The 26,580-nt window shown below is 38.6% G+C and overlaps 1 protein-coding gene across 3 annotated transcripts in view; it reads left to right on the forward strand.

The window, feature by feature from the left end:
- SLC26A7 (solute carrier family 26 member 7) overlaps window positions 1–26,580 on the forward strand; it is a 135,250-nt gene that overhangs the window by 11,099 nt on the left and 97,571 nt on the right. For all 3 annotated transcript variants that reach the window (XM_031691146.2, XM_072949441.1, XM_015243978.3), the window contains exon 2: window positions 25,545–25,655. In XM_031691146.2, coding sequence (XP_031547006.1) covers window positions 25,545–25,655 — 111 coding nt within the window. The remainder of the gene's footprint in view (window positions 1–25,544; window positions 25,656–26,580) is intronic.

Here is a 26,580-nt window from a genome sequence, read left to right on the forward strand (position 1 = left end):
TGGCTGAAGGTGCAGAGAAGGAGTCTGAGACCTGCTCAGCCACGTGAGCTGAGGCGTGGCACTGTGGCTGGAGAGAGGGGGACAGAGTCAAGATACTTGAGAAGGTTAGAACTGAGGTTGGGTCCAGGGAGGTTAGCTATGGCATGCAGGCTCAGCCTGTGAGTACGCAGGTCCGCACGTGGGTGTCAGCCAGTGGGACCAGAACACAAAAGGCAGAACTGGAAGATGGAGTGTCAGAAGCTCAGGCACAGTGTAAGAGCAACTCAGGGTTAGTACCTGGGTCCTAGATTCTGGGTAAAAGGCGACTGAGTTACAGTCTAGGGAGCCAGCAGTATGGACACATTACAGTTTTTTCTCATTTTCTACCCAGTATATGAACAGGCCTCAAAGTTGGTAGGTGGGCTTGAGCCCATCGGGGGCAGTGAGAAGACGCACCTGCCTGGTGAGGAGAAGCAGGGGAGGATGGCACCAGCCAGCAGTTAGTGTGAAGTGCTGGCCCCAGGTCTAGTGTGGTCTTCAAACAGACGCCACCAACCTGTGCCCTGGGGCCGCTCCTGGTCAGCTTTACTCGGCTGTGGTGTTCAAGGGGAAAGGGTGCCGGGACCTACGAGAGGCCTTGAAGCCCCCAGTCATGCTCTGCCCTCTGTGGTCGGCACCTCCTGGCATGCAGCATCCTGAGTTGGGACCGAGTTCTGCAATGAACTGCTTATTAACCTCATTTCCTGAACTCTTCATAACCTTCTTGACCACTTAACCTCGCGTGCGCCTTCATCCGCCTGATAATCAGGACCTTCACTTGCTTTGATCCTTTGTTTTTCTTCTCATAATCTTTGCTGCTTTGGGTAAACGTGCCACTCTATCCCTAGGACGCTTTCTGTGTTTATTGGAGCTCCCTGAAAGAGACACACGCGCTGCTTTACTTATAAACGGAAGTAATTCTTATCATCTTCTTTAACAGTAGATCTCACAATATAATTGGAACCCTGGACGCAAAAGCAAGTAATTATGATAATTTTGATAGGCTGCACAAATGAGGACTATACAAGCTGCAGTGACAGCACTGACGGTGTTGTCTGCTCTTCCTGGAGTGGAGATGAGACTGGTAGTCAAGGAGGGTTTCAAGAGGAAATAAAACTGTAACTGAATCTTGAAGGCTCATAACTAGAGTTTCCCAGTTAGCCCCCAGATGAGGGACACTAAAGATAGAAGAAAAATATGCAGTGAAAAGAAGAATAAAAGAACATAGTTTGTTTAAATGCCAGTGACCTGGTTTGGTGGGAGTTGTAGCTGGAGAGGTTAGCAGAGTCTGGATGATAAAAGCCTTCTTGAAGAACATGGAAAAGGTGTTTGGGCATGCTTCCTAGGGTGATGGAGAGCACTGGTGGGTCTTGAGGGGTGCCAGGGAGTGACAAATGTTTGTGTTACAGAATAAACACGCTGATGGCAGCTTATATGACATACTGGACAGGCAAGAAGCTAATTAGGGGATGTTAGTTAGGAGAAATTCTATTGAGGAGAGAAAACACTGCTTTGAACAAAGACAGGCAGAAGTAGTGGCAGTAAGACAGAATCCACAGGTATTAAATGGAAGAGATGAGGTGATCAGCATGCTCTGCCATGTGAGGATGGAAAAGGGAGAAAGAGAGAATGTTTTCATAACTTGTAGGTTTCTGATTGGGTGACTAGATGGGTGATGATGCAGTTTTCTGAGAAAGGTCATAAATAAACAAAGAACCACCAGTGTTTTTATTTGTTTTTTTTTGTTTTGTTTCTAATGCATATTGTTTTGTTGTTATGGGAGGATTGGTGGCGGGAGGGATCAAAATAAACAATTAACAATTTTCATTTTGGATTTGTTATGTGAGTACCTGAGGGATCGCTGGCTGATGTTCGTCTGGGTCTGGGGTTTAGGAGAGATATTATTAAGATACATTAAGATTAACCATGATTATCCCATCCAGTCCCAAGCCTGCCATCAGTCATGGAATTGGATGGGATAATCATGGTTAATCTGTAGCATGAAAAGAGGAGTCAGAATGGAAGAAGCCTTGGGAAACACTGATGTTTAAGTGGCCGAGGAGCTAGCAGAGGGGAATTAGAACACGGACGTCATGGTCCATGGACATCACGGTGCTCGGGGAGCCAGTGGGCAAGAGCTTTAAGAAAGGTGTGGTAGACATGGTAAAATGTGTGTGTGAAACAGCGAGTTCCCAGGACGAAGGGAATAATGCTTAGAAACCAAAAGTGTGAAATTCAGCAAGAGGGCCCTAGAAAATATCGTTAATGACTAAATGTTGTCCCAGAACAAAGTGCTTCACAACTCTTCAAGAATGTTGGGCAGCTTGTGGGAAAAACTTGTAAAAAATTTTGTCCATCCTTCAACCGACACTTTTATAAATGATAATTTTCCAATAGAAGTTTCTGTGATTATATCTCTTATAGTTTCTTTAATTTTTCTGAACATTGCCTACAACTGTTTATATAATCTGTACATACAACTGTTTAATGTTGGGTGGTGGTTATTTCAGGCAAGGACCTTAAGCTCATATTCCGTGTTCCTCTGTGTCTCTCACGGAATTTAGTGTGGATCTGGATGCACAGTAAGAGCTTTATGAGCACTTGCAGGACAACAGTCAGACTTCGGTTTTGAATTCCAGACGCATCGCTTGGACGAGCTCTTTAGCTGCTCCGAGCTTCAGTCTCTGTATACGCACAGCGGGGACGATGACACCTAGTGCACAGAGTTGCTCTGGAGAGTAAAGGAGAGAAAATAAAAGTGCTCGGGGGAGAATCTAGTACAAAAGAAACGCTCAGTAAATGCTGTTATTTTAATGTGATTAGTGTTATCATATTCTGTCTCCTACAAGTAAACGCCAGAGATGTGGAGACTTTTATCTGGGTTGTTACCTAATGTATCTCAAGGCCTGGCACACAGTAGGTGTTTAATTTTAGGCATATTTTTTTTTAACCTCTGGGTTTTAACTCAGCAACTTGATGGTAAGAGTAAGGTAAGAAGATGGAGAATATCAGTTTTGCAAGAAATCTTTCAAAACAATTAAATTAGAGAAATTCTAGATATCTTATAAAATGTCAAGGATACCCTCCCAGGTTTGCCAAGAATAGGGACTTAGAACCTTTCTTTGAATCTCAGCTATCACTGGTGTCAGTTGCTGGACAGGTTTCATTTAACCCCTGCAGGTATTCTGTGCATGAGTGTGCACACCTCTGTCTCATTTCCCTGGGGTGTTGCTGGAGGATGACTCTGTGCAGAGAGAAGCATCACCATTATCGCCCTGGCACCATCTTGTACGGCCAGGCTGCCTCCTTCTCTAAGGCTGCACCACGTGGCAAGAGAGGAGCGCCAGCCTGGCTGCAGCTCTCCACACTCTGCTCAGACAGGCCCTCCTCGGTTTTGTTCAGAGCAGAGATGAGCTGTGAATGCCTTTCCTCTGCTCCTGTTGCCTTATTTTCACTTGGGCCTTCCTGTTGGCTCTTGCACATGGAACCAATTGAGGAGGAACCAGTAGGTGGGCTAACAAATCCTCTCCAGAAATTGCTCGATTGCCTTTAAACAGGAAGTTAGCCTGTGCAGAGCTGTACATAATCTGTTTTTTGAAATAATTTAAACCATCCCATCCTGGAGAGTGGTGTAATCTCATGTTCATGGTCTGATGTTTGCTTGTGTGATTCTGTCACTAAAACTAAGAGATTTCTTCTTTTTTTTCCCTCTGAAAATTATAATATATTTAATGTACTTAGTATACAATATACTTGAATATACTTAAGTATCATCTTCTTTATTAAAAATACTAAAAGATGGAGATGACAAGGAAGAAGTCCTTCCAACTGACCTACGTCAAGACCAGGAGACCAGGGCCTTGGTAGCCTCTTTCCCTTCCCAATCAGGGGGCTCGGAGTCCAATGTAAATATGGTGAGAAGAGACAGAAAAATGACATCTGTCATATAATTGAGTTTCTTCTACTTGCATACTTGTCTCTGGTTCATGGCATCACTGGTCACCCACCACACAAAATCGGACCCTTTCTTAGTCCTCTCTCCTTTCCCTTCTTTTAACGCTGCCGTGTGTTTCCTCCTCCCTGGATTATATTTCTAGTGATGGCTTCACGGCCAGCCTTTACCAGTGCTCCCTCTGGAACCACTCTTCCCTGAGGAGTAGACTCTGTACTTTCAGAATCTTCACAAGGCATCTCTGCCTGTTCGCCTTTCTTTCTTTCTCCCTTCCTTCTTTCTCCCTTCCTTCTTTCATCTTTCCTTCCTTTCTCTTTTTCTCTCTCTTCCTTCCTTCCTTCCTTCCTCTCTCTTTTTCTCTCTCTTCCTTCCTTCCTTCCTTCCTCTCTCTTTCTTTCTCTCTTTCTTTCTCTTTCTTTCTTTCTTTCTTTCTTTCTTTCTTTCTTTCTTTCTTTCTTTCTTCCTTCCTTCCTTCCTTCCTTCCTTCCTTCCTTCCTTCCTTTCTTTCTTTCCTTCCTTTCTTTCTTTCTTATTTCTTTCTTTCTTTCTTATTTTTTTCTTCCTTCCTTCCTTCCTTCCTTCCTTCCTTCCTTCCTTCCTTCCTTTCTTTCTTTCTTTCTTTCTTTCTTTCTTTCTTTCTTTCTTTCTTTCTTTCTCTCTCTCTCTCTCTCTCTCTCTCTCTCTCTCTCTCTCTCTCTCCTCTCTCTTTCTCTTTCTTTCTTCTTTATTTCTCAATGCAGGACTTCATTGTTGGTAATCCACAACAATGGATTTGAAGAGCTGAAGTGGCATGTTTGGGGGGACTGTTTGCCTTTCTTACAAAGCTGACTCTCTCCCTTAAGGGCATTATCTCCCAAACACCCCTCTCAAGTGGAGGCTAATTGTTCTCCCACTGCCCTTGATAATTCATGTCTAAAACACATCACACTTATATTATATACTCAATAATTATGTGTCTTGAACTACAGCACAGCATGTCTGTTTGCTTGTGCCCCCATCCAAGGCCAGTTGTCTTCATGGTCATATATTTTTGTAAAATTTCCAAAGATATTTTAGCAAGAATTAATTCAGAGCACTGCCTTTTCCCAACTCAACTTCCCTTGAGTCATGCTTCTTCTTCTGTCTGGTGGCGCTGGGGTGGCTGCAGATATTTTTGGGGCCTGGCTAACAGTAAGTTACCACGAAAAGCTGACCTGATGAAGATCAAATAAAGCTCACTGTGTGGCACTGTATCAAGGACAGTGTCGTGAAACTGGTGAATTAATGTCTGTAGTTCTTAAATAATATTTAGGTTTCTGCACACAAAAAAAACTGAAATGCCTTGAAATTTTATAGTTATCAAGGATCCCAACAGAGGTTTTCTCAGTCTGACAGTTTGAATTTCACATAATATTATTAACTAAGTTTTATACATGTATCACAGTATAAAGCTAAATAAATATATGAAGCTAAAATAAAAAATTCAAATCTATTAATATAAAACTAAACTGAAATGTACCTTAGCCTAGCTCCGCAGAAAGTAGAGCCTGACATAGAGGGCTTGCATGCTACTTCATCATCATGGAGTGAGAGCCCAGAAGGCAGCAGTGAGGGGACCAGATGATGCCTCTAACGGGGCTGGCTGCCTCTGAGAGGCGCAGGTGGCTCTGTCGTTGGGGCATACCCCCAAGAAGGTAGCAACTGCATCTCCAAACCGTCTTCCAGTGGGGAGAAAAGGGGATGCGTTTAAGCGCTGCTCACCGTCTCCGTGGTCGAAGGCCCTCGGTGCTCCTCGGAGTTCACATGGGTGAGCCTGGGCATTAACAGGTGAATCCCAGAGCAAGCGTCAACAGGGAAACCCTAGGGTGTGAGAAGAAGAGGGGCTGTCAGATGGCACCACATGAAGTTAGAATGATTTTGCAGATGCGAGAGACTGGTGAGACCAACAACACTGAAATGTCTGAAATGCAACAGGAAAGCCAAAATTAGCTTTCTATTCTCTCTATAGAAAATATTGCAAAAGTCCTTGTAATCAGAAGTGTCCAAGGAATATTCAGCCTAAAATTATAAGGGGAAAAATATTATAGAGGTATATGAGGCAAATAATAAAAATATTACATTATTATTTTATGAATATTTGATCATGGAATTGGTCATCTTAGTAAAACTTATAATTTGGTGTGATTTCTCATTCTAAATAGATATTCATCTTTGTAAGTAATTTTATGTTGACATGTTATCTTTTTTCTTGGAAGCTTCCCCCCAAATGTATAAGCTTTAGGACTCACAAAACCCAGATTGCTCCTGTGCTCAAGTTTATCCTATCTGGAAACAATGAGAAAATAAATAAACAAGTTTTCTTATCTTATGTCCTCACTTGGCACAAGCCTTTCTCTCGTCTCTTCACAAACAAGATATTTCAAAGACCAGTTCATGTTTCCTGACTCTTCTCTCTCCACCCGTATGTATTCCTTAACTTGCTCCCACTTGGTTACTGAACCTTCTATTCCCCAAGAAATGCTGTCCTTCATGCCACCAGGACCCCGTGTTATCAAACTCAACAGACATTTCTGTTCTTTTCCATGAATACCATCTCTGTGGATTTGCAGCAGGCTCCTGGTCCTGGCTTGTTTGTAACTCTTTTCTCCTAGTTCTTTTTCTGTGCATCTGGAAACTCCTTTACTCCTCAAATTTTGGTGTTGACCACAGCCTTCAGCCTTCTGCTTCTCTTACTCTAATCTGACCAGTCCCTAAGAGTGACCTAGTCCAGGACTTGCTCTGTCTTTTATGAAGTCCCTGTCACTTCCCGCTCACATCCCGGTCAACTTTGGTACTGCGACAGGTTCTAGGAGTCAGGGGATCTATGCTAAAGCCACAGGTCATGGAACTGATTTGTTTTTCTGAATGTGTCTGGGTAACACCTATTTGCATATGATGAAATTATATTTCCTTGAGAAATGCTGTGTCTTTCTCTGCTGCAACTACTTGAAAGTCAGCTGTAGCTTCCTAACTGTTCTTTTCCCCTCACCAGTCTAGTGTGTTTTCCATATAACTGTTATGTTTATCACTTAGAGAGCAAACTTTGTCACCTTGCTTCCATTGGAAGAAGATCTCCTAAAGGCTTCTGTAACATTCACAGTAATCTTCAGATCGCTATAAAAAATCTCTATCAAAAATTAAATTGTATAGGTTTTATGAACTCATTATACAAGGTGAAAAAAATCTTTCAAAGATGTATAAAAACAACCAGTAGCCTTGTTCTTGGATTTTTATGTGAAGTATACAAAAAAAAAAGTCTGCAGCTTGTCACATCTAACAATATATAGTGGACATGTCTCCAGATTAATCAGTATGGTTTTAATTCAGTCTTTTTAACAGCTGCATAATATTCCATAGCCATGTTGTACCAGAATTTACTAACCATCTCCAAGTTGATGGGCACTCAGACCATTTCCATGTTTAATCACCACATAAAGTATTTTAACATACAGTATTAGTACTAGATTATTATGTAATTCTTATGTAACTATGTGTTAAGTTAACAATTCCAATAAAAGTATAATGAGATTTCATTGAACATACATGCCTCCTGTGCCCTTCTCTAAGCCAGATATTGTGGTGAGGAGAATGCAAACCTCCTGTTTGGCCAGGCTGGGCCATGTGGCCATACCTAGAGTTTGGAGTGGAAGTTAATTTCCTTACTCTCAGCCCATGCACTTTAGGTGGAAGGCATGACTTCCTGAAGGAAATTGGTGTGCTGCTGTGGACAGAAGAGGGAATGGAGTAGGGTAAAACCCAGCAAACATTTATAAGAGCTAATGGCCTGTTCAACCAGAGGCAGGTGGGTAACATTGTTCCCATGTTGGAGGCAAGGATTTTATGCTGTGGGAGCATTAGGAGGATCAGAAACACTGTGGCTTTGAAGTTTTATATGTGTATCATCTTATTAGTAAAATCTGACTCAGGAAAAGTTCAGTTGGCCTAAAACTTGGTGGGCAACGTGATCAACATGGGACACTTGTCCATTTTGTTTACCCTTGAAAGTTACATACCCCATTGAGAATTGACAAGTGAGTGTTCTCAGTAATGTGTAGGAGTTGGTAGGAACTAGTCAACTTTGGTTTGTAAGGACTCGGAGGTTCTTCTAAACAGAATTCATGTATGGAGTGAGGATGTGTTTAGGCCCACTTGTCTGGAGGAGCTAGAGTTCAGTGGCCTGTGTAGCACATGGAATCCCTTTGTTCAATCTGCCACAAACCTGCCCAGAAACATTCCATGTGGTGTGTGAGGCCTGATTTTGTGTGTGTGTGTCCACGTATCCAAAACCAGCTTTCATTATTGGATTTATAAATGGATCAAGCCTCTATTCCTGAGACAAATGACTCTCTGTTTGAAGAAGAAATGAAGTGTGTAGCTGATAAGCCATTCGAGTGAGTCAAGATTCTTATCTTCCCAATGTTAAGAGATTCCACATGTTTCCGGCACCTCCTTCTGAATCAGAGAAAATATACAATTAGTTTTGGAATATTACTCACCCATAAAATAGAATGGAATCTTGCCCCTTGTGACAACGTGAATGGGCCTAGAGGACATTATGCTTAGTGAAGTAAGTCAGACAGACACTGCATGTTTTCACTTAATGTGGAACCTAAAAAATAAAACAAATAGAATATAACAGAACAGAAACAGGCTATAGATACAGAAAACAAAGCAGTAGTTACCAGTGGGGAGAGGGGTAGAAGGAGAGGAAAGACAGGGGAAGTGGATTAAGAGCCACAAACTACTAAGTATTGTGGACAAAGAATGTCACCTGCCATATCAGTAAACAAAGATGTTGCAGCCAGCAAGCCATCAGCCACTGTAGCTGCCATCCCCTGATGGTGCACCCTGGAGAAAAATCAGGACACTGGGTCTAAATAGTTAAAGTGAACATCAAAGGAATAATTTCATTAAATCCAGACACTTGCATCTTCTCACATATAGAAAAGCATTGAATTTATTAACTTGAGACATCTAGTTTTTCTTTAATTAGCAGTAATCTTTTGATGTTCCAACTACCTGTTTTTTTTTTCCCATAATGGCTGTATCAGTTCACATTTCTACCAACAATCTACATAGGGCTCCCCTTTCTCCACATCCTCACCAACATTGATTATTTGTTCTGACAGGTGTGAGCTGATAGCTCACTGTTGTTTTCATTTACATTTTCCCAATGCTTAGTGACGTTGAGTATCATTTTATGTGCCTGTTGCAGATCAGCTTCAAACTGGCAGACTAGAAGGATGTGGAGGTCCCCTCTTCCACAGATATATCAGAAATACATCTACCTGTGGAAAAATTCTCACAGAATACCACTGATCTCTGGAAGAAGTGGAACTATAAGGAAAACTTCAAAATGGGGTAGGAGAGAAAAAAAACAGAAAAGGAAATTGGGGCAGGACCTGCCCTGTGGCGATGGAGTGGTGAAAGATGAAAAGCACCCTCACTCTGGAAAGACCCCTCTTCAGCAGGGAGATTAGCTGGGACAGAAGGGGAGCTTCAGAGGCTTGGGGGAGAGCATAGGAGCCACTTTGTGGCAGACAGAACAGAGAGAAACTGGCATAGAGGGTTCGTGTAGTCCCTCGCCCAAGATGCGAGCTGGCTTGTGTGTGCCAGGGCTAGTTGCTGGAGCTTGGGCTCCAGAGGATGGACCCAGGGAGAGGACGGGTTGATTACTCAGGGGCCTGGAATATGGTTAAGGCTGAGGCTTGGAGTGTGTGCAAATGAGCTTCTGTCTGCATAGAAAGCTCCATTGTTGGCATGCACTAATGGAGGGGTGCAACGCTGCCTATAGGGTGTGGCTTGGCCACAAAGTCTCCCTTGTTTACTTGCTGACATGAAGGGTGGAGAGGGACATTGTCTTAGCTACTGCCTTCACTGCACATCCACAGGGCATTCCCTGGCCATAAAGTCCTTATTGTTAATGAGGTCTGTGTGCCTGCATAACAGGTGATAGAGGACACCACAGAGGACACTTCCCAGTGGACATCTCCTGACATCTCCTGCAGAGGAATACCCAGCAGCTCCTCTCCCAGTGGAAGTGGTCTAGTCCTGCCTACCATGCACAGTAGCTCAGAAACAGATCTAGGGGCTTTTTCTCCAACAACTGGGTATCAGACCCAGTCTGTAACAGGACTGTAACAACCACAGAGCAAAGAGGAGGGCCCACTCAACAGCCAGTGCAGATTCTGGCTAACACAACACCAATCACACCCCCAATCAAAGGGATAAGAAGCAGCACACATGGAGGAGAGATGTGGCAGCCATCCATACTAACAAGAATCCTTGCAACAAAAATATTACATGCACACAGTCTACACAGGGATGTTCCCACATAAAAACAGCCCTTCAAGACCTCAGTAAATAACTGTTACTCCTAAGTTCATTCATAGAGTTAGAGAAATATAAAATGAAGAGGCTACACTCCCAATTAAAAGAACGAGAGAAATCTCCTGAAAGACCAAACAATGAAATTGATCTCTGCAGTCTACCAGAACTTGAGTTCAATAAGGAGATGATAAAAGCACTGAAGGAAATAAGAGAGGCTATTGATAGAAATGCAGAATACTATAAAAACAAAATAGAAACTATAAAGAGGAGCCAATTAAAAACAGAAAATTCAATTGCTGAGATAAAAGCCAAGTTAAAGGCAATCAATAGTAGGCTAAATGAATGCAGAGGAATGAATAAGTGATTTAGAAGATAAAATAATGGAAATCACCCAGTCAGAAAAGCAGAGAGAAAACCAAATTAAAAAAAAAAAAAGAGAAAGCAATATAAGGGACCTATGGGATAATATAAAGCATGCCAACCTATGCATAATAGGGGTCCCAGAAGGCGATGAAAGAGAAAAGGTGATCAAAAATGTATTTGGAGATTATAACTGAAAACTTCCTAAATATAAAGAAGGAAACAGATATCCAAGTAGAGGAAGCACAAAGGGTCCCAAAAAAGATGGACCCAAACAGAACTACACCAAGACATTTTATAATTAAGATGGCTGAAATTAAAGATAAAGAAAAGTTTCTAAAGGCAGCAAATGAAAAATAAAGAGTAGTTACAAGGGAATCCCCATAAGGCTTTCAGCTGATTTCTCTACAGAAACATAACTGGTCAGAAGGGAGTGGCAAGATATATTCAGAGTCTTGAAAGAGATAAACTTGCAACCTAGGATACTCTATCCAGCAAGACTATCATTTAGAATACAGCTCAAATGGTAGAGTGCATGCTTAGTATGCGTGAAGTCCTGGGTTCAATCTCTAGTACCGCCTCTTAAAATAAATAAACCTAATTATCTCCCTCCCCCAAAGTAAAATAATACAATAATACATAATAAATAGAATACAAGGAGAGGTAATGAATTTCTGAGACATGCAAAAATTAAAAGAATATAATACTAAACTTACCCTAAAAGAAATATTGAAAGATCTTCTATAAAAAGAAAAGAAGGAATCAATAGAAAAGAGAAAGTCACAGTTGGAAATGTGATAACTACAATGAACAACAAAAGAATTAACACAAAGATATAAAAGAGAACATCAAAATCATAAAAGTTGTTGGGGGGCAAGAAAATGTAGACTTTTTTTCCTCTTTCTTATTAGGACGTGTTTGAGCCTATATGATTACCAGTCTAAAACAAATAGGTATAGTAATGGATTAACATATTTGAAAAACAGGGTAACAAATCAAAAGTATAAAATAGAGTCACAAAAACAAAAAACAATCAAGCTAATGCAAAAGAAAATGATCAAACCACAACAGGAAAAACACAAAGAAAAAGATAGGAACAAAGAAGAAATACAAAATCAACTGGAAAGCAAGGCTTCCAATGGCAGTAAACATACATTTATCAATAATTACCATAAATGTCAATAGACTAAATGCTCCAATCAAAAGACATTGAGTGGCAGATTGGATAATAAAACAAGAACCTACAATATGCTGCCTACAAGAGACCCAGTCTAGGGTAAAAGACACACATAGTTTGAAAGTGAGAAGATAGAAAATGATATTTCACGCAAATTGAAATGACAAGAAAGCAGGGGTAACAATGCTCATATCAGACAAAATAGACTTTAAAACAAAGGAAGATAAATAAGGACATTGTGTATGATAAAAGGAGCAACACAAGAAGATGATATTACACTCTTAACGTATATGCACCCAATGTAGGAGCATTTAATATATAAAACAAATACTAACGGACATAAAAGAAGAAGTTGATGGGAATATAAGTATAATAGGAGACTTTAACACCCTATTAACATCATTGGACAGATCTTCCAGACAGAAAATCAATAAGGCAATGGAGATACTAAATGGCACAATAGCCAGATAGACTTAATTGATATTTTCAGAACATTACATCCCTGCTGCCAAAAAAACCCAACATAGAATATACATTCTTTTCAAGTATACATAGAACATTCTCTAGGATAGACCACATACAACACAAGCCTGAATAAACATATAAGGATAGAAATTATTTTAAGCATCTTTTCTGATTGCAATGGCATGAAACTAGAAATCAACTACAGAAAGAATAATGAGAAAAAGTGACTGCGCGGAGACTAGACAACATGTTACTAAAAACCCAATGGGCCAACAAGGAAATAAAAGAAGAAATTTAAAAATATCTTGAGACAGGTGACAATGAAAACACAACCATACAAAATCTATGGGATACAGCAAAAGCAGTCCCAAGAGGGAAGTTTGTAGTGATATAGTCATGCCCCCAAAACAAGAACAATCTCAAATTACCTAACCTACCACCTAAAAGAATAGAAAAGGAAGAACAAGCAAAACCTAAAGTTAGTGGAAGGAAAGAAATACTAAAGATCAGGAGGGAAATAAATAAAATAGAGTTTAAAAAACAATAGAAAAGTTAATTAAATCAATAGCAGGTTTTTTTGAAAGATAAAAAAAAATCCACAAACCTCTGGCTAGGCTCACCAAGAAGAAAAGAAAGACGATACAAATAAACAAAATAAACAAAAATAAGAAATGAAAGAGGGTAAATTACAACCAACACCATAAAAATACAAAAAGCCATAGAAGAATATCATGTGCCTGTTTCCCATCTGTATGACATCTATGGAAAAATGTCTTTTATTTCTTTTTCTTCTCTGATTGCTGTGGCTAGGACTTCCAACACTATGTTGAATAGGAGTGGTGATAGTGGACATCCTTGTGTTCTTCCTGAAAATAGAGGAAAGGCTTTCAGTTTTTCACCATGGAGTATGATGGTAGCTGTGTGTTTGTCATAAATGACCTTTATTATGTTGACATTTGTTCCCTCTATACCCACTTTGATAAGAGTTTTATCAAGATTTTATGTTGAACTTTGTCTAATGCTTTTTCTGTGTCTATTGAGATAATGATGTGATATTTTTTCCTCCTTTTGTTAATGTGCTGTATCACATTGATTGGTGTGCAGATGTTGAATCATTCATGCATTCCTGGAATACATCCAACTTGATCATGGTGCATAATCCTTTATGTGTTGATAATATTTGTTGAAGATTTTGCATCTATATTCATCAGAGATATTGGGCTATGATGTTCTGTGTGTGTGTGTATGTAGTGTTTTTGGCTAGTTTTTGTATCAAGGTAATGGTGTTCTCATAGAACGAATTTGGGAGTATTCTCTTTTCTTTAATTTTTTGGAATAGTTTGAGAAGAATAGGTATTAAGTCTTCTCTATATGTTTGGTAGAATTCTCCTGTTAAGCCATCAGCCCTGAACATTTGTTTGCTGAGAGTTTTTTTAAAATTCAATTTTAGTACTAGTAATGGGTCTACTCAGATACCTATTTCTTCCTGATTCAATCTTGGGAAATTATATTTCTCTTAGGATAGTTTGTCTTTCTATGAGATTGATTATAATTTCTCCTCTTTCTTTTCTTACTATGTTTATTTGAGTCCTCTCTATTTTATCTCAATGAGTCTGGCTAAAGGCTTATCAAGTTTGTTTATCATTTCAAAAAACCAGTTCTTGGTTTCATTGATTTAAAAAAAATTTGTCTCTATTTGTTTTATTTCCACTCATTATTTTCTTCCTTCTATTGACTTTTGGGCTTTGTTCGTCCTTCATTTTCTAATCCCTTTAGGTGTTTTTTTTAAAAAAAATTCCCTTAGGTTTCTATTTGAAATGTTTCTTGTCTCTTGAGGTAGAACTGTATCACTATAAACTTCCTTTAAACTGCATTTGCTGCATCCCATAGCTTTTGGAAATTTCTGTTTTCACTTTCATTTCTCTCAAGGTATTTTTTGGATCCCTCTTTGATTTCTTCATTGATCCATTGGGGTTTTTCTTTTTTTTTTCACTAGCATGTTGTTTAGTCTCCCCATGGAAGTGTTTTTCTCCCTTTTCTTCCTGTAATTGATTTCTAGTTCTATACCATTTTGGTTGGAAAAGGTGCTTGATGTAGTACCTATCCTCTTAAATTTGTTGAGGCTTGTTTTATGTTCTATCATGTGATTTATCCTGGAGAATATTCTATGTGCACCTGAGAAGAATGTGTATTCTGTGGTTTTGGGATTGAATAGCCTATAGATATCTATTAAGTTTGACTGGTCTAACAGAGAAACAAAGGATAAAAAAGGAAAGCATGGAGATTAAACAACATGCTATTAATAAAACAATGCGTCAATGATGAAATCAAGTTGAAATTAAAAAATATCTTGAGACAAATGAAAATGAAAACACAACTACACAAAATTTATGGGATGCTTAAAAGGCAGTGCTAAGAGGGAAGTCTATAGCAATATAGGCCTTCCTCGAAAAAGAACAATCTAAAATAAACAATCTAACCCACCAGCTAAAAGAACTAGAAAAAGAAGAGCAAAAAACCCAAAAGGCAGCAGAAGGAAGGAAGTAATAAAGATCAGGGAGGAAATAAAATAGAGATTAAAAAAATAGAAAAAAGCAATCAGACCAAAAGCTGGTTTTTTGAAAAAGTGAATAAAATCGGCAAACCTCTGCCAAACTCACAAAGAAGAAAAGAGAGTACAAATTAGCAAAATAAGAAAGGAAAATGGAGAAATTACAAATAAGATAGAAATACAGAATATCATATGAGAATATTATGAAAAACTATATGGAACCAAAATGGATAACCTAGAAGAGATGGACAAGTTTCAGGAAACATATGGTCCACCAAGACTGAATCAAGAAGAAACTGACCACTTGATCAAACCAATCACTAGAAATGAAATAGAATTAGCAATAAAAACCTCCCTACAAATAAAAGTCCGGGACTGGACAGCTTCACCAGGGAATTCTACCAAACATACAAAGAAGAACTCATACCAGTCCTTCTCAAACTCTTCCAGAAGACTGAAAAGGAGGGAATACTCCCAAACTCATTCTATGAAGCCATCATCACCCTGATACCAAAACCAGGCAAAGATACCACCAAAAAAGAGAATTACAGACCAACATCACTGATGAACATAGATGCAAAAATCCTTACCAAAATACTAGCAAATAGAACCCAAGAGCATATAAAAAAGATTCTACATCATGATCAAGTGGGGTTCATCCCAGGGACACAAGGGTGGTTCAACATATGCAAATCAATCAATGTAATACATCACACCAACAAGAGAAAGGACAAAAACCACATGATCATCTCAATAGATGCAGAAAAAGCATTTGATAAAATTCGACACCCATTTATGATAAAAATTTTCACCAAACTGGGTATAGAGGGAACATATCTCACCATAATAAAAGCCATATATGACAAAACCTTCAGCCAGCATAGTACTCAACGGTGAAAAACTCAAAAGCTTCCCACTAAAATCTGGAACAAGACAAGGCTGCCTATTCAACATAGTCTTGTAAGTCCTAGCCACAGCAATCAGGCAAGAGAGAGAAATAAAAGGGATCCAAATTGGAAAAGAAGAGGTAAAAGCGTCACTATATGCAGATGACATGATACTAAATATAGAAAACCCTAAAAGGTCCACACAAAAACTACTAGAGCTGATCGAAGAATTCAGCAAGGTAGCAGGGTACAAGATTAAAGTTCAAAAATCAGTTGCATTTCTTTAGACTAACAATGAATCAACAGAAAAAGAAAATAAAGAAACAATCCCCTTTAAAATAGCACTCAAAATAATACAATACCTAGGAATAAATCTAACCAAGGAGGTGAAACAATTATACACAGGAAACATAAACCATTGTTGAAAGAAATTAAAGACTTTAAAAAATGGAAAGATATCCCATGCTCTTGGATTGGAAGAATCAATATTGTTAAAATGGTCACACTGCCCAAGGCAATCTACAGATTTAATGCAATCCCTATCAACTTACCCAGGACATATTTCACAGAACTAGAACAAATCATAATAAAACTTATATGGAACCACAAAAGACCTAGAATTGCCAAAGCATTACTGAAGAAAAAGAAAGAAGCTGGAGGAATAACTCTCCCAGACTTCAGACAATACTACAGAGCTACAATCAACCAATGGAACAGAATAGAGAGCCCAGAAATGAACCCACAAACTTTTGGTCAACTAATTTTTGACAAAGGAGGCAAAAATATACAATGGAATAAAGACAGTCTCTTCAGCAAATGGTGTTGGGAAAACTGGACAGCAGCATGTAAAGCAATAAAGCTAGAACACTCCCTTACACCATACACTCAAAATCAACTCAAAATGGATCAAAGACTTAAACATAAGACAGGATACAATAAACCTCCTAAAAGAAAATATAGGCAAAATATTATCTCACATACATCTCAGAAATGTTCTCCTAGGCAATCTACCCAAGCAATAGGAATAAAAGCAAGAATAAACAAATGGGACCTTGTGAAACTTAAAAGCTTCTGCACAGCAAAGGAAACCATAAGTAAAACAAAAAGACAACCTACGGAATGGAGAAAATTTTTGCAAATGAAACCGACAAAGGCTTGATCTTCAGAATATATAAGCAGCTCATACGACTTAATAAGAAACTACCAAACAACCCAATCCAAAAATGGGCAGAAGACCTAAACAAGCAATTCTCCAAGGAAGAAATACAAATGATCAATGGGAACATGAAAAAATGCTCAGTATCACTAATTATTAGAGAAATGCAAATCAAAACTGCAATGAGGTATCACCTCATACCTGTCAGAAAGGCCATCATTAAGAAGTCTACAAATAATAAATGCTGGAGAGGTTATGGAGGAAAGGGAACCCTCTTACACTACTGGTGAGAATGCAGTTTGGTACAGCCACTGTGGAAAACAGGATGGAGAGTCCTCAAAAGACTAGGAATAGACTTACTGTATGACCCAGGAATCCCACTCCTGGGCATATATCCAGAAGGAACCCTACTTCAGGATGGCACCTGCACCCCAGTGTTCATAGCAGCACTCTTTGCAATAGCCAAAGCATGAAAACAGCCTAAACGTCCATCAACGGATGACTGGATAAAGAAGAAGTTGTGTATTTATACAATGGAATACTGTTCAGCCATAAAAACCAACAACATAACGCCATTTGCAGCAACATGGATTTTCCTGGAGAATGTCATTCTAAGTGAAGTAAGCCAGAAAGAGAAAGAAAAATACCATATGAGATTGCTCATATGTGTAATCTAAAAAAAAAAAACCCATAAATACAAAACAGAAACAGACTTATAGGCACAGAATACAAACTTGTGGTTGCCAAGGGGGCACGGGGTGGGAAGGGACAGATTGGGATTTCAAAATGTAGAATAGATAAACAAGATTATACTGTATAGCACAGGGAAATGTATACAACATCTTATGTTAGCACACAGTGAAAAAATGTGACAATGAGTATATATATATATATGTTCATGTATAACTGAAAAATTGTGCTCTACACTGGAATTTGACACACATTGTAAAATGATTATAACTCAATAAAAAAAAAAGTTGAAAAAAGTAAGACCACTGTTTCCTTATTGATTTTTTTTGACTGTTCATTGATGTATATGGGCATGTTAAATTTTCTATCATTACTGTGTTACTATCAATTTCTCCCTTTATATCTATTAATTTTTGCTTTATACATTAGGTTCTCTTATATTAGGTGCTCATGTTTACAAATGTATCATCTTTTTGTATTGATTTCTTTGTCATTATATACTATCCTTCATTGTCTTTTATTATAAACTTTGTTTTAAAATTTACTTTGTTTGATATGAATATTGCTACCCCAGCTTTCTTTACATTTACTGTTTCATGGAATATCATTTTCTATCCTTTCACTTTCAGTCTCTGTGTGTTTTTAGCTCTGAAGTGAGTCTCTTGTCGGCAGCATATAGATTGATCTTGTTTTTTTTATATGCAATTGGCAATCATATGTCTTTTGATTGGAATATTTATTCTACTGACATTTAAATTGACTATGTTAGGTATATACTTACTGCCATTTTGTTATTGGTTTTCTTGTTGGCTTTTGTAGTTCTGCTCTGTTCTTTTCTTCTCCTTTTAGTCTCTTCCCTTGTGGTTTGATTATATTCTTTAGCATTATGTTTATGTTTCTTTCTTTCTAGTTTTTGTATAGCTATTGTAAGTTTTTGATTTTCGGTTACCATGGAGTTCATATATGTTGACCTATAACTAGATCTACTTGTTTTAAACTGATATTTATTTAAAAATTCTACACTTTTTAACTCTTCTCCCCACAGTGCTTCATGTTTTTGGTGTCATATTTTTCTTCTTCATGTCTATCCCTTTACTGTTTATTATAGTCATAGTTGATTTTACAGTTTTTTGTCTTTAACCAAGACCCTTTTACACTTCTCGTAAGATCTGTTTAGTATTGATGAACTCCTTTAGTTTTTGCTTGTCTGTGAAGTTCTTTATCTCTTCTTCCATTTTGAATGATAAGCATGTTGGATAGAGGATCCTAGGTTGTACATGTTTTCTTTCAGGACTTTAAATACATTATGCCACTCCGTTCTGGTATGCAAAGTACTGAAAAATCGTCTTACAGCCTTATGGGTTTCCATTGTATGTGACTTTTTTTCTTTTGCTGTCTTTAAAATTCTCTTTATGTTTAACTTTTGCCATTTTTATTATAATATGTCTTGGTGTGGGTATCTTTAGGTTCATCTTATGTAGGATTCTCTGTGCTTCCTATACCTGGATATCTGTTTCTTTCTTCATGTTTGGGTAGTTTTCAATTTTAATTTCATCAAATACTTTCTCATCTCTCTCTCTTTCCTCTCCTTCTAGGACCCCTATAATGTGAAAGTTAGTATGTTTGATGGTGTCCCAGAGATCTCTTAAACTGTCCTCATTACTTTTAACTTGTTTTTCTTTTTCTGTTTTGACTGAGTGATTTCCATTATTCTGTCTTACAGATTACTTAAGCATTTTTCTGCATCACCTATTCTGCTGTTAATTCCCTATAGTGTATTTTTAATTTCAATTATTGTATTCTTCAGCTCTGATTGGTTCTTTATTATATTTTCTAGTTCTTTGTTAAAATTCTCATTGTGTTAATCTGTTCTTCTTCCCAGTTCAGTTAGCATTCTTATTGATATTGCTTTGGACTCTTTATCAAGTAAATTATGTTTCAATAAGGTGTTTTTATCAAGGCTTCTTTCTTATTCTTTTATTTAAAACATATTCTTCTATCTTCTCAATTTGTTTAGCTTTCTCTGGATCTATGAAATGAGGTGAAACACTTAACTTTCCTGGTGTTGAAGGCATCCCTATGCAGTCTGCATGTTCCCAGTGTCCTTGTGTAGGTGTATCCCTATGTCACCTGCATGTGTCCCATGTCTTTGGTGGGAGAGCTGTATCTGAAGTGAGCATGGGCTCCTCTTTCCCTGGCATGGTATGCTGGCAGCCACTGCCTTGGTGGGTGGTCTGGAATTAGAGGAGGTGCCAGGTGCAAGTTGGGCTTCTCCTATTCTCAGTGATTGTCTCTGCCCTATTGAGTTTGAGCAGTTGCAACAGTAGCAGAGTTGGATTTCTCCACAGTCTGAGGGCAATCTCCACCCTGGTTTGGGAGGCACTAGGGCCTGAAGTCTTGGGACTTCACTTCTGTGCTGCTTTCATATTTTCCGCAGTGTAGGCACCTTGGTTAGAGCCTGGGTTGGGGCCAGAGAAGTTGATGCCGCACGACTGATCTGCTCCCTCCCAAATATGTACAGATATCCACAGGACATGCTCCAGTGATGACAGTCTCTTCCCTGGATCTAGCTTCACTCCTTTCTTAGTGTGCACAGGGATGCACATTCTGGTGAGACAATGTTGTGATTTATCATGTAGTATGACTTATTGGAATAAGAATCTTCACTCTGGTTTTAAAATAAATATCTCCTCTTCTACTGTAGCCAGATGAAGTAATTCACCTGTGAGCCCAACAGTTAGAATTGAAAGCCATTGTTTGGTAACTTCAAAAAATGAATACAGTGCTTTAACATGATTTTGAGAAATGAGTATTTTCAGAATTGACCAAAGCTTTCCATTTTTGCAGAAAATGGGGGGAGGAGCTATCAATGCTTTTCTGACTGCATTTCCTTAGTCGTTAGAAAATAAGGTTGGCTAGATCATCCAGCAGAGGGCCCCTTTTTCTAATTTATACATGGGTGCTGAATGATCTAGCAGTAGGTGGGGTTAGAGGCAGGCTGGTAACGGAGGCCATGAACCTCTAAGGGCTTTGCAGGAACAGGTCAGTGTGGGTGAATGTCCTTAGCATTTTTACAAATATTTTCTTTCTTATGTACTAAAAATTGGAGAGACTAATGAGATAATTAAATTGTATTACTTCGTGTGGAAGTCATTACTTCTTGTGGAAACTCAATTCTACAAAGCCTTAAAAGACTGACCACAGTTCCAAATGCGATTGGCCAAAATTTACTCACATTTTCTTTTAGACATTCAATAGACTCCATTTCCTTAGAGTTATAGAAGCTGAGTCCTAAAAATAGTGCCCTAAGACTCTTGCCAACTCAATTTCTAGTGATGGTACCATGTATAATAGAGATTGAATGGGGTTTTATCTTTTACATCTGAGTTTTGAGTAAGCAGTATTCAAAAGACTATTTTTTAACATTTAGCTTCTTAATTTCTAGATACATTATTTAGGAACTATATTGCTTAGATGTTATTTTAGATGACTCAAAATATACAATTTTTAATGGTAATTTATAGACTTAGGGATTGTGAGTAAGAAGTAAAAAGTTTGTAATATTTTGAAAGGCAAGTGTTTCCATCCTGTTCAGAATGTGAGGTTGAACATCCCAGCATCAAATGATCTCTCACTTTCTGCTCCCTCCAAAAACTAACACCTCTATGTTGGTTAGGGGTCCTGTGAGAAAGTACCATAAGCTGTGTAACTTAAACAATAAAAAAAAAATCATTATCTCACAGTTCTGGAGGCTAGAAGTCCAAAATCAAGGTGTGAGCAGAGTTGATTCCTTCTGAGAGCTATGAGGGAGAATTTGTTACATGCTACTCCCCTAATCTCTGGTGGTTTGCTGGCAATCTTTGGTGTCCCCTGGCATGCAGAATCATTATCCTGATTTCTGCCTTCATCACTGCATGGCATTCTCCCGGTGTGCTTGTCTGTTTCTTCACAGAGCATTCTTTTGTTGGTCATGTTGGATTAGGAGCCCACCATATTCTGGGACAACTGCATTTTAGCTAACTGCATCTGCAGTAACCCTATTTCCATAATTCTGTCATAATTCTGAGGCACTAGGAGTTAAGATTTCAACATATGAATGCAGGGGGTGCACAGTTCAACCCATAAGAAAGTCCAAAGGTCTTTTACGAAAAGGGTTGGCATCCTGAATTCTGCTGGCGTAGTTGTTTCATTGAGTTGTGGTAGCTGCAGTTTTCTGGGTGGTATCTGAAGGTCTGTAACTAAATGCTGCCGTCTATGAAATGCTGTTGTTCTGTATTCACGCCAGAGTCGGGGTCAAACCAGTGTCTGAGTCTTAGCTATCTGACCTCACAATAAACAAGTGAGGTCACTAAACCATGAAAATATAAGGTCTCCAACAGAGTGGCTCTCTATCTGTAATTTCAGCTCTAATTCACAACTTCAGATAAGTTATTCAGTTTCTAGACACGATCTTTTTGCAATTCCAGTTTTCTTTAAGTGGCTAAGTAATTGGTATCATGCAAATCAATGGAAAACTGGTCTGAAGCTGAAATAAAAAATTTGCAGATACTAACTACTATATACAAAAAGATAAATAGTAAGGCCCTATTGTATAGCACAGGGGACTATATTTAACATCTTGTAATAAACTATAATGAAAAAGAATATGAAAAGAAATATATATATCTTAATCACTATGCTGTACACAGGAAATTAACACATTATAAACTAACTATACTTCAATTAAAAAAATCTGTATCTTAAAATATAAAACATGATCTTCTCTGTGATAAATGGTTCTCTTTCTCATCAGCAGTGGTTAAGTCACTTTCCAGCCATCTCAGCCTAGAGGTGACAGCAGGGAGCAGAGCAGAGAGTGAGCTCCTTTCTGCCTGCTTTCGTGTCCTTGGTCAGGGGTCAGGCTCTCTGTCCAGGAAGCTGTTTCCGCGGCAGCCTGGGATGGTGGGGCAAGGGATGTGGGTGACAAGTGTCCAGCTTCACACTCAGGGCCCCTCAAAAGGTGAGAAGTGTTTACAAGCCCTGAAACTACCAATGCTATTGATGTGGGGGTGTGGAGTCTCATCTACTGTAATAACCATTATCACACTTACAAAGTATGTTTTCTTAAAAACTGTGTCTTTCAAAGCCTTCTAGAGAGTATTCTTTTGTGGATTATCCAACCTGCATTACCAATACCTGATTTTTGATTTTTAAAAATAATCAGCCATCTAAAGATCTCAAGTTATGGGTTTTCTCCTCCAGTCACTCTCTCTCTCTCTCTCCCCACCCCCACCCTTCTCCAGTCTGCTTTTCGCATTCTTTGGATTTTGATTTTATTCTTTGATACTTTTGTTTGTTGTGTTGCTTCTGCTCTCATCTAAGTGACATTAAGTAATACAAATATCTCTCAGTATTTGCAGCAATTTCCCCCCCACATAATAAAGTTATATTCCACTCTGATTGAATTGAATATCCTATTTTATTAAACATGGACAAAAGTGTAGATAATTTTACTGATTTGTAAGTGACATTAACTAGTTAATATTTTCATTATTTTTGGAAGATTTAATGTATTTTAGTTTGTGCATGTGAAAATACGTCTGTAGGTTATATTGTGAACCAGAATAATGAATGAATCAGAGAAAGAAAACTTGATCCAGTTTTCTCTCCTTTTTGGAAGGCTGTATGGGAGGATGGCTTGGGTTTTTCAGTTCTTATCTATGGAAGGGGTACTTGAAATTGTGAAGCACTGTGTTTCTGAATTAGTTCGCTCCTCCGTTTTGGCCGTTGTTCATTGCCGTATTAGCCGAGAAACAGATTCTCGCTGAGAGTGTATGACACTTTTGCTTAACGTGTATGCTCAGTATCAATGTCATATGAGGCAAAGAAAGTGTCCACATGATTTTTTGCCTTTGAGGTGGTCCTTGTAGAATCTACTGAAGTGATACTTTGTGTTTATAGGTCTAGAGATCTTTTAAAGACTGGAGTTACACGTGTTTTCCGTGATTATTTCTATTTTAATTAGATATATGAGATCCAAAAAAATTCCATTTGGACTAATTTTTTAAAATAGATTTTACGTGGGATAAACGGAGAGAAAGAGAGGTGAGTATTATGGTAATAAAGAGAACAGATGAACAGGAATTACCTATTCACAAAGCAAGAGGAGAGAAGCCAGCTGCACCTAGCTTTGTGTTTACATTTGCTGATGCAGACAGAGTGGAGACGCAGCCCAGTGGCCCACCTCTGGCAGACTCGGTCCTGTGGGTGTCAGCCACATCTGTCAGAGTTTAGTGCCCACGCGACTCAGCCAAGGTGCTTTTGTTAAATATGCCGCATGCATATTTCCCTCCCTGCCCCCATCATTGATTTAGTAGATCTGGGTGACCTTCTGAGATGTGGGCAACATTTTTCTTCCTTCTTGGAAAGTATTTATTTCTATATTTCTGCCCCTTGATAGGTAATTTTTATCAGGTAACTCATTCCAAAAATGGTTGAGAAAAAATTGCTTTCCATAGAACTGACGTAATGCACACAATGTTTTCATGAAATTGCTTACACCGTAAATGCCAAGAGGTGTCGGTTATTGGGATGGGGGAGTATTTAGCCTTGCAATGCTAACCTGGCTTCAAGACCCACACCTTTACACCACCCTTCTCAGCATCAGGATTGCTGCCTCCCATCCTGCCTGTGTGAAATTCTACAGCAGCCTCTGCCACTGACTCTTTTATAACCACTTTTTATTTATTTTCACCGGACTTTTAGGAATACATGGCCAGTAAACAAGCACCCAAGTTGGTTTTTAAAAATAAAGAAGGGACTGGTCACTGGTAGATCTTTCATGCATCTTAATCATAACTGAAATATCTTGTACTGCTTGAAAAAATATTTGCTATAACTAGACTTTATTTATTTTAAAAGATATTAAACAGGCTTTAAAACAGTAAAAGTTAAACAGTAAAAGGTACTGATATGGAAACCAGACTGCCAGGCTCCATGGTGTGAATAATTAACTGGCCTAATATTCAGGTAATCTGGATTCTAAGGCCGCCTCCTTCCTCAAATCTTTCTGTAGCTTGTCAAGTCCATTATGTCCAGTCAAATGGCTATCATTAAATCATACAAACTTGAATGGACTTATCAGAACTTAGCAGGACTGGCTGTTTAATACCAAGGACCAACCACAAACAAGATCACGTTAATCAGTTTATACTCACATTTAAGTGGATAGTGGTAATTTAGACACGTCTAAGGAAGTGTTCCATGTGCATATAACAAACTAGGCAGGCAGGAATATCTAAGAATAAAAGTGAGCAGTGATGAGTTACTCCTTACCTATTCTTCGAATAAACAAATTTGATTTTTTTCACTCGAAGAAATTGAACCTACATATAGGCTGCGGTCAAGTTATGAGACGTGCATGGATTCGCAGCTCGGCCCAGCCACTGTGACACACAGTCTTGGGCCGGCCAGCCAGCCAGCCAACCAGGCAATGTTGAATGTGTGCGTCCTTTTTGCCCAGACTTAGTCACCTTTCATGTCAGGCTTCTGATCTGTCAGTGGTTTGCTGTGAGTTCTGACTATCTCACAAATGCTTTTGTGTGAAGAGGATGAATATGTGAAAATGATTCTCTAAGTGTGTATGGAGATATTTCTCTATGGTGCCATCGCTTGTACCAGTAAGACACTCTGATCCAATGTATTCTTGTAGACATCTCTGCAATTCAGGGGAAAAGTAATAGGCCAAAAAGAAGTGTTTCAGAATTGAAATGTAAACATGAGCTAATTAATGAGTGAATTTTCTGTTGTTTAGGACAGGGATGCTAGCCTCTCACTGAGCAAGTAGAGTAATTACATTATGTTTCCTTTCATCATTAAATAAGCCGATATCCGTTTTACTTTCTAGTGGACTGCGTCTCGGGGTTATAAAATGGTCCTGTTTGCCCCGATCTTCTTCACAGGGCTGGCCTTTGCTGTCCTCTCATCTGTGCACCCAGTGTTTGGTCTGTACGGGTCCCTGTTTCCTGCCATCATTTACGCCGTATTTGGAATGGGACGCCATGTTTCCACAGGTAATAATTTCTGTCTATGCTTATGCTTCTCATGTTACTGATGAAAGGGACTTAAAAGTGGTCGTTTGTTACTGATAACACTTCCAAAGCAATGCTAACTTCACTCCTGGTAATATTAGGGCAAATATTATCAGCAAATATTAGTGTAAGACATTCAACTTTCTGTGCCTCCATACATACCGGAATTTATTACTATGTTTCTGTGTAACCAAGGTTATTGTTAAAGATTCTGCGCATTTTTAAGTTGTAAAAAGAATGTAAGAGAAGGATAAATGTCCTGAATTTATAATGAAATGAAAGTAAGCACTCTGAGGAAAAGAAAAGACTCTAAAATTTAGTTACTCAAATATTGAACATTATTTTCCATGTAACTGTTACTTGGATTAAGCAATCGGTTACGTTTCTTCCAAGCTAGATTCTGTGATGCCCTCTATTATTACATCTCTTACATTGCCTAGCTTTGCATTACCAAATAAAATGTGGACCGCCACGGGTAATCTGATAATAGAGCAGGCTGGTGAAAAACACGGGTTTGGGAGTTAGACCTGGGTGTATGTCTCATTTGCCCTTTGCTATCTGCATGACCTTGGGCAAAGTTTTAAAGGTCTGTTTGCTGCTTTCTTGATAGTAAAATGTCAAAAACAATCATGATTGCTGTGAGTACTAGATGAGACGACTGATGTGCAAGTGTATAATTTAGTGCTTGCTATGTAAGAATTAATGAAAGCTATTAGTTATCATCACCAAAATGGTAACTTCATCTTACATATGAAGATAATAATAATAAAAACACATAAGAGGGTAGATCCATGAAGGCATTTCTGTCCATTTTGTGTATGTAAGATCTCAGTCTGTAAGGAATACATTTTTGTTGTCAGTTTCTTCAGTGGTCAGTTTGTGTTACTGAAGAAAACTTTATTTCCTA

The sequence above is a fragment of the Vicugna pacos genome, chromosome 25 (genome assembly GCF_048564905.1).
Source record: "Vicugna pacos chromosome 25, VicPac4, whole genome shotgun sequence".
Classification (NCBI taxonomy): Eukaryota; Metazoa; Chordata; class Mammalia; order Artiodactyla; family Camelidae; genus Vicugna; species Vicugna pacos.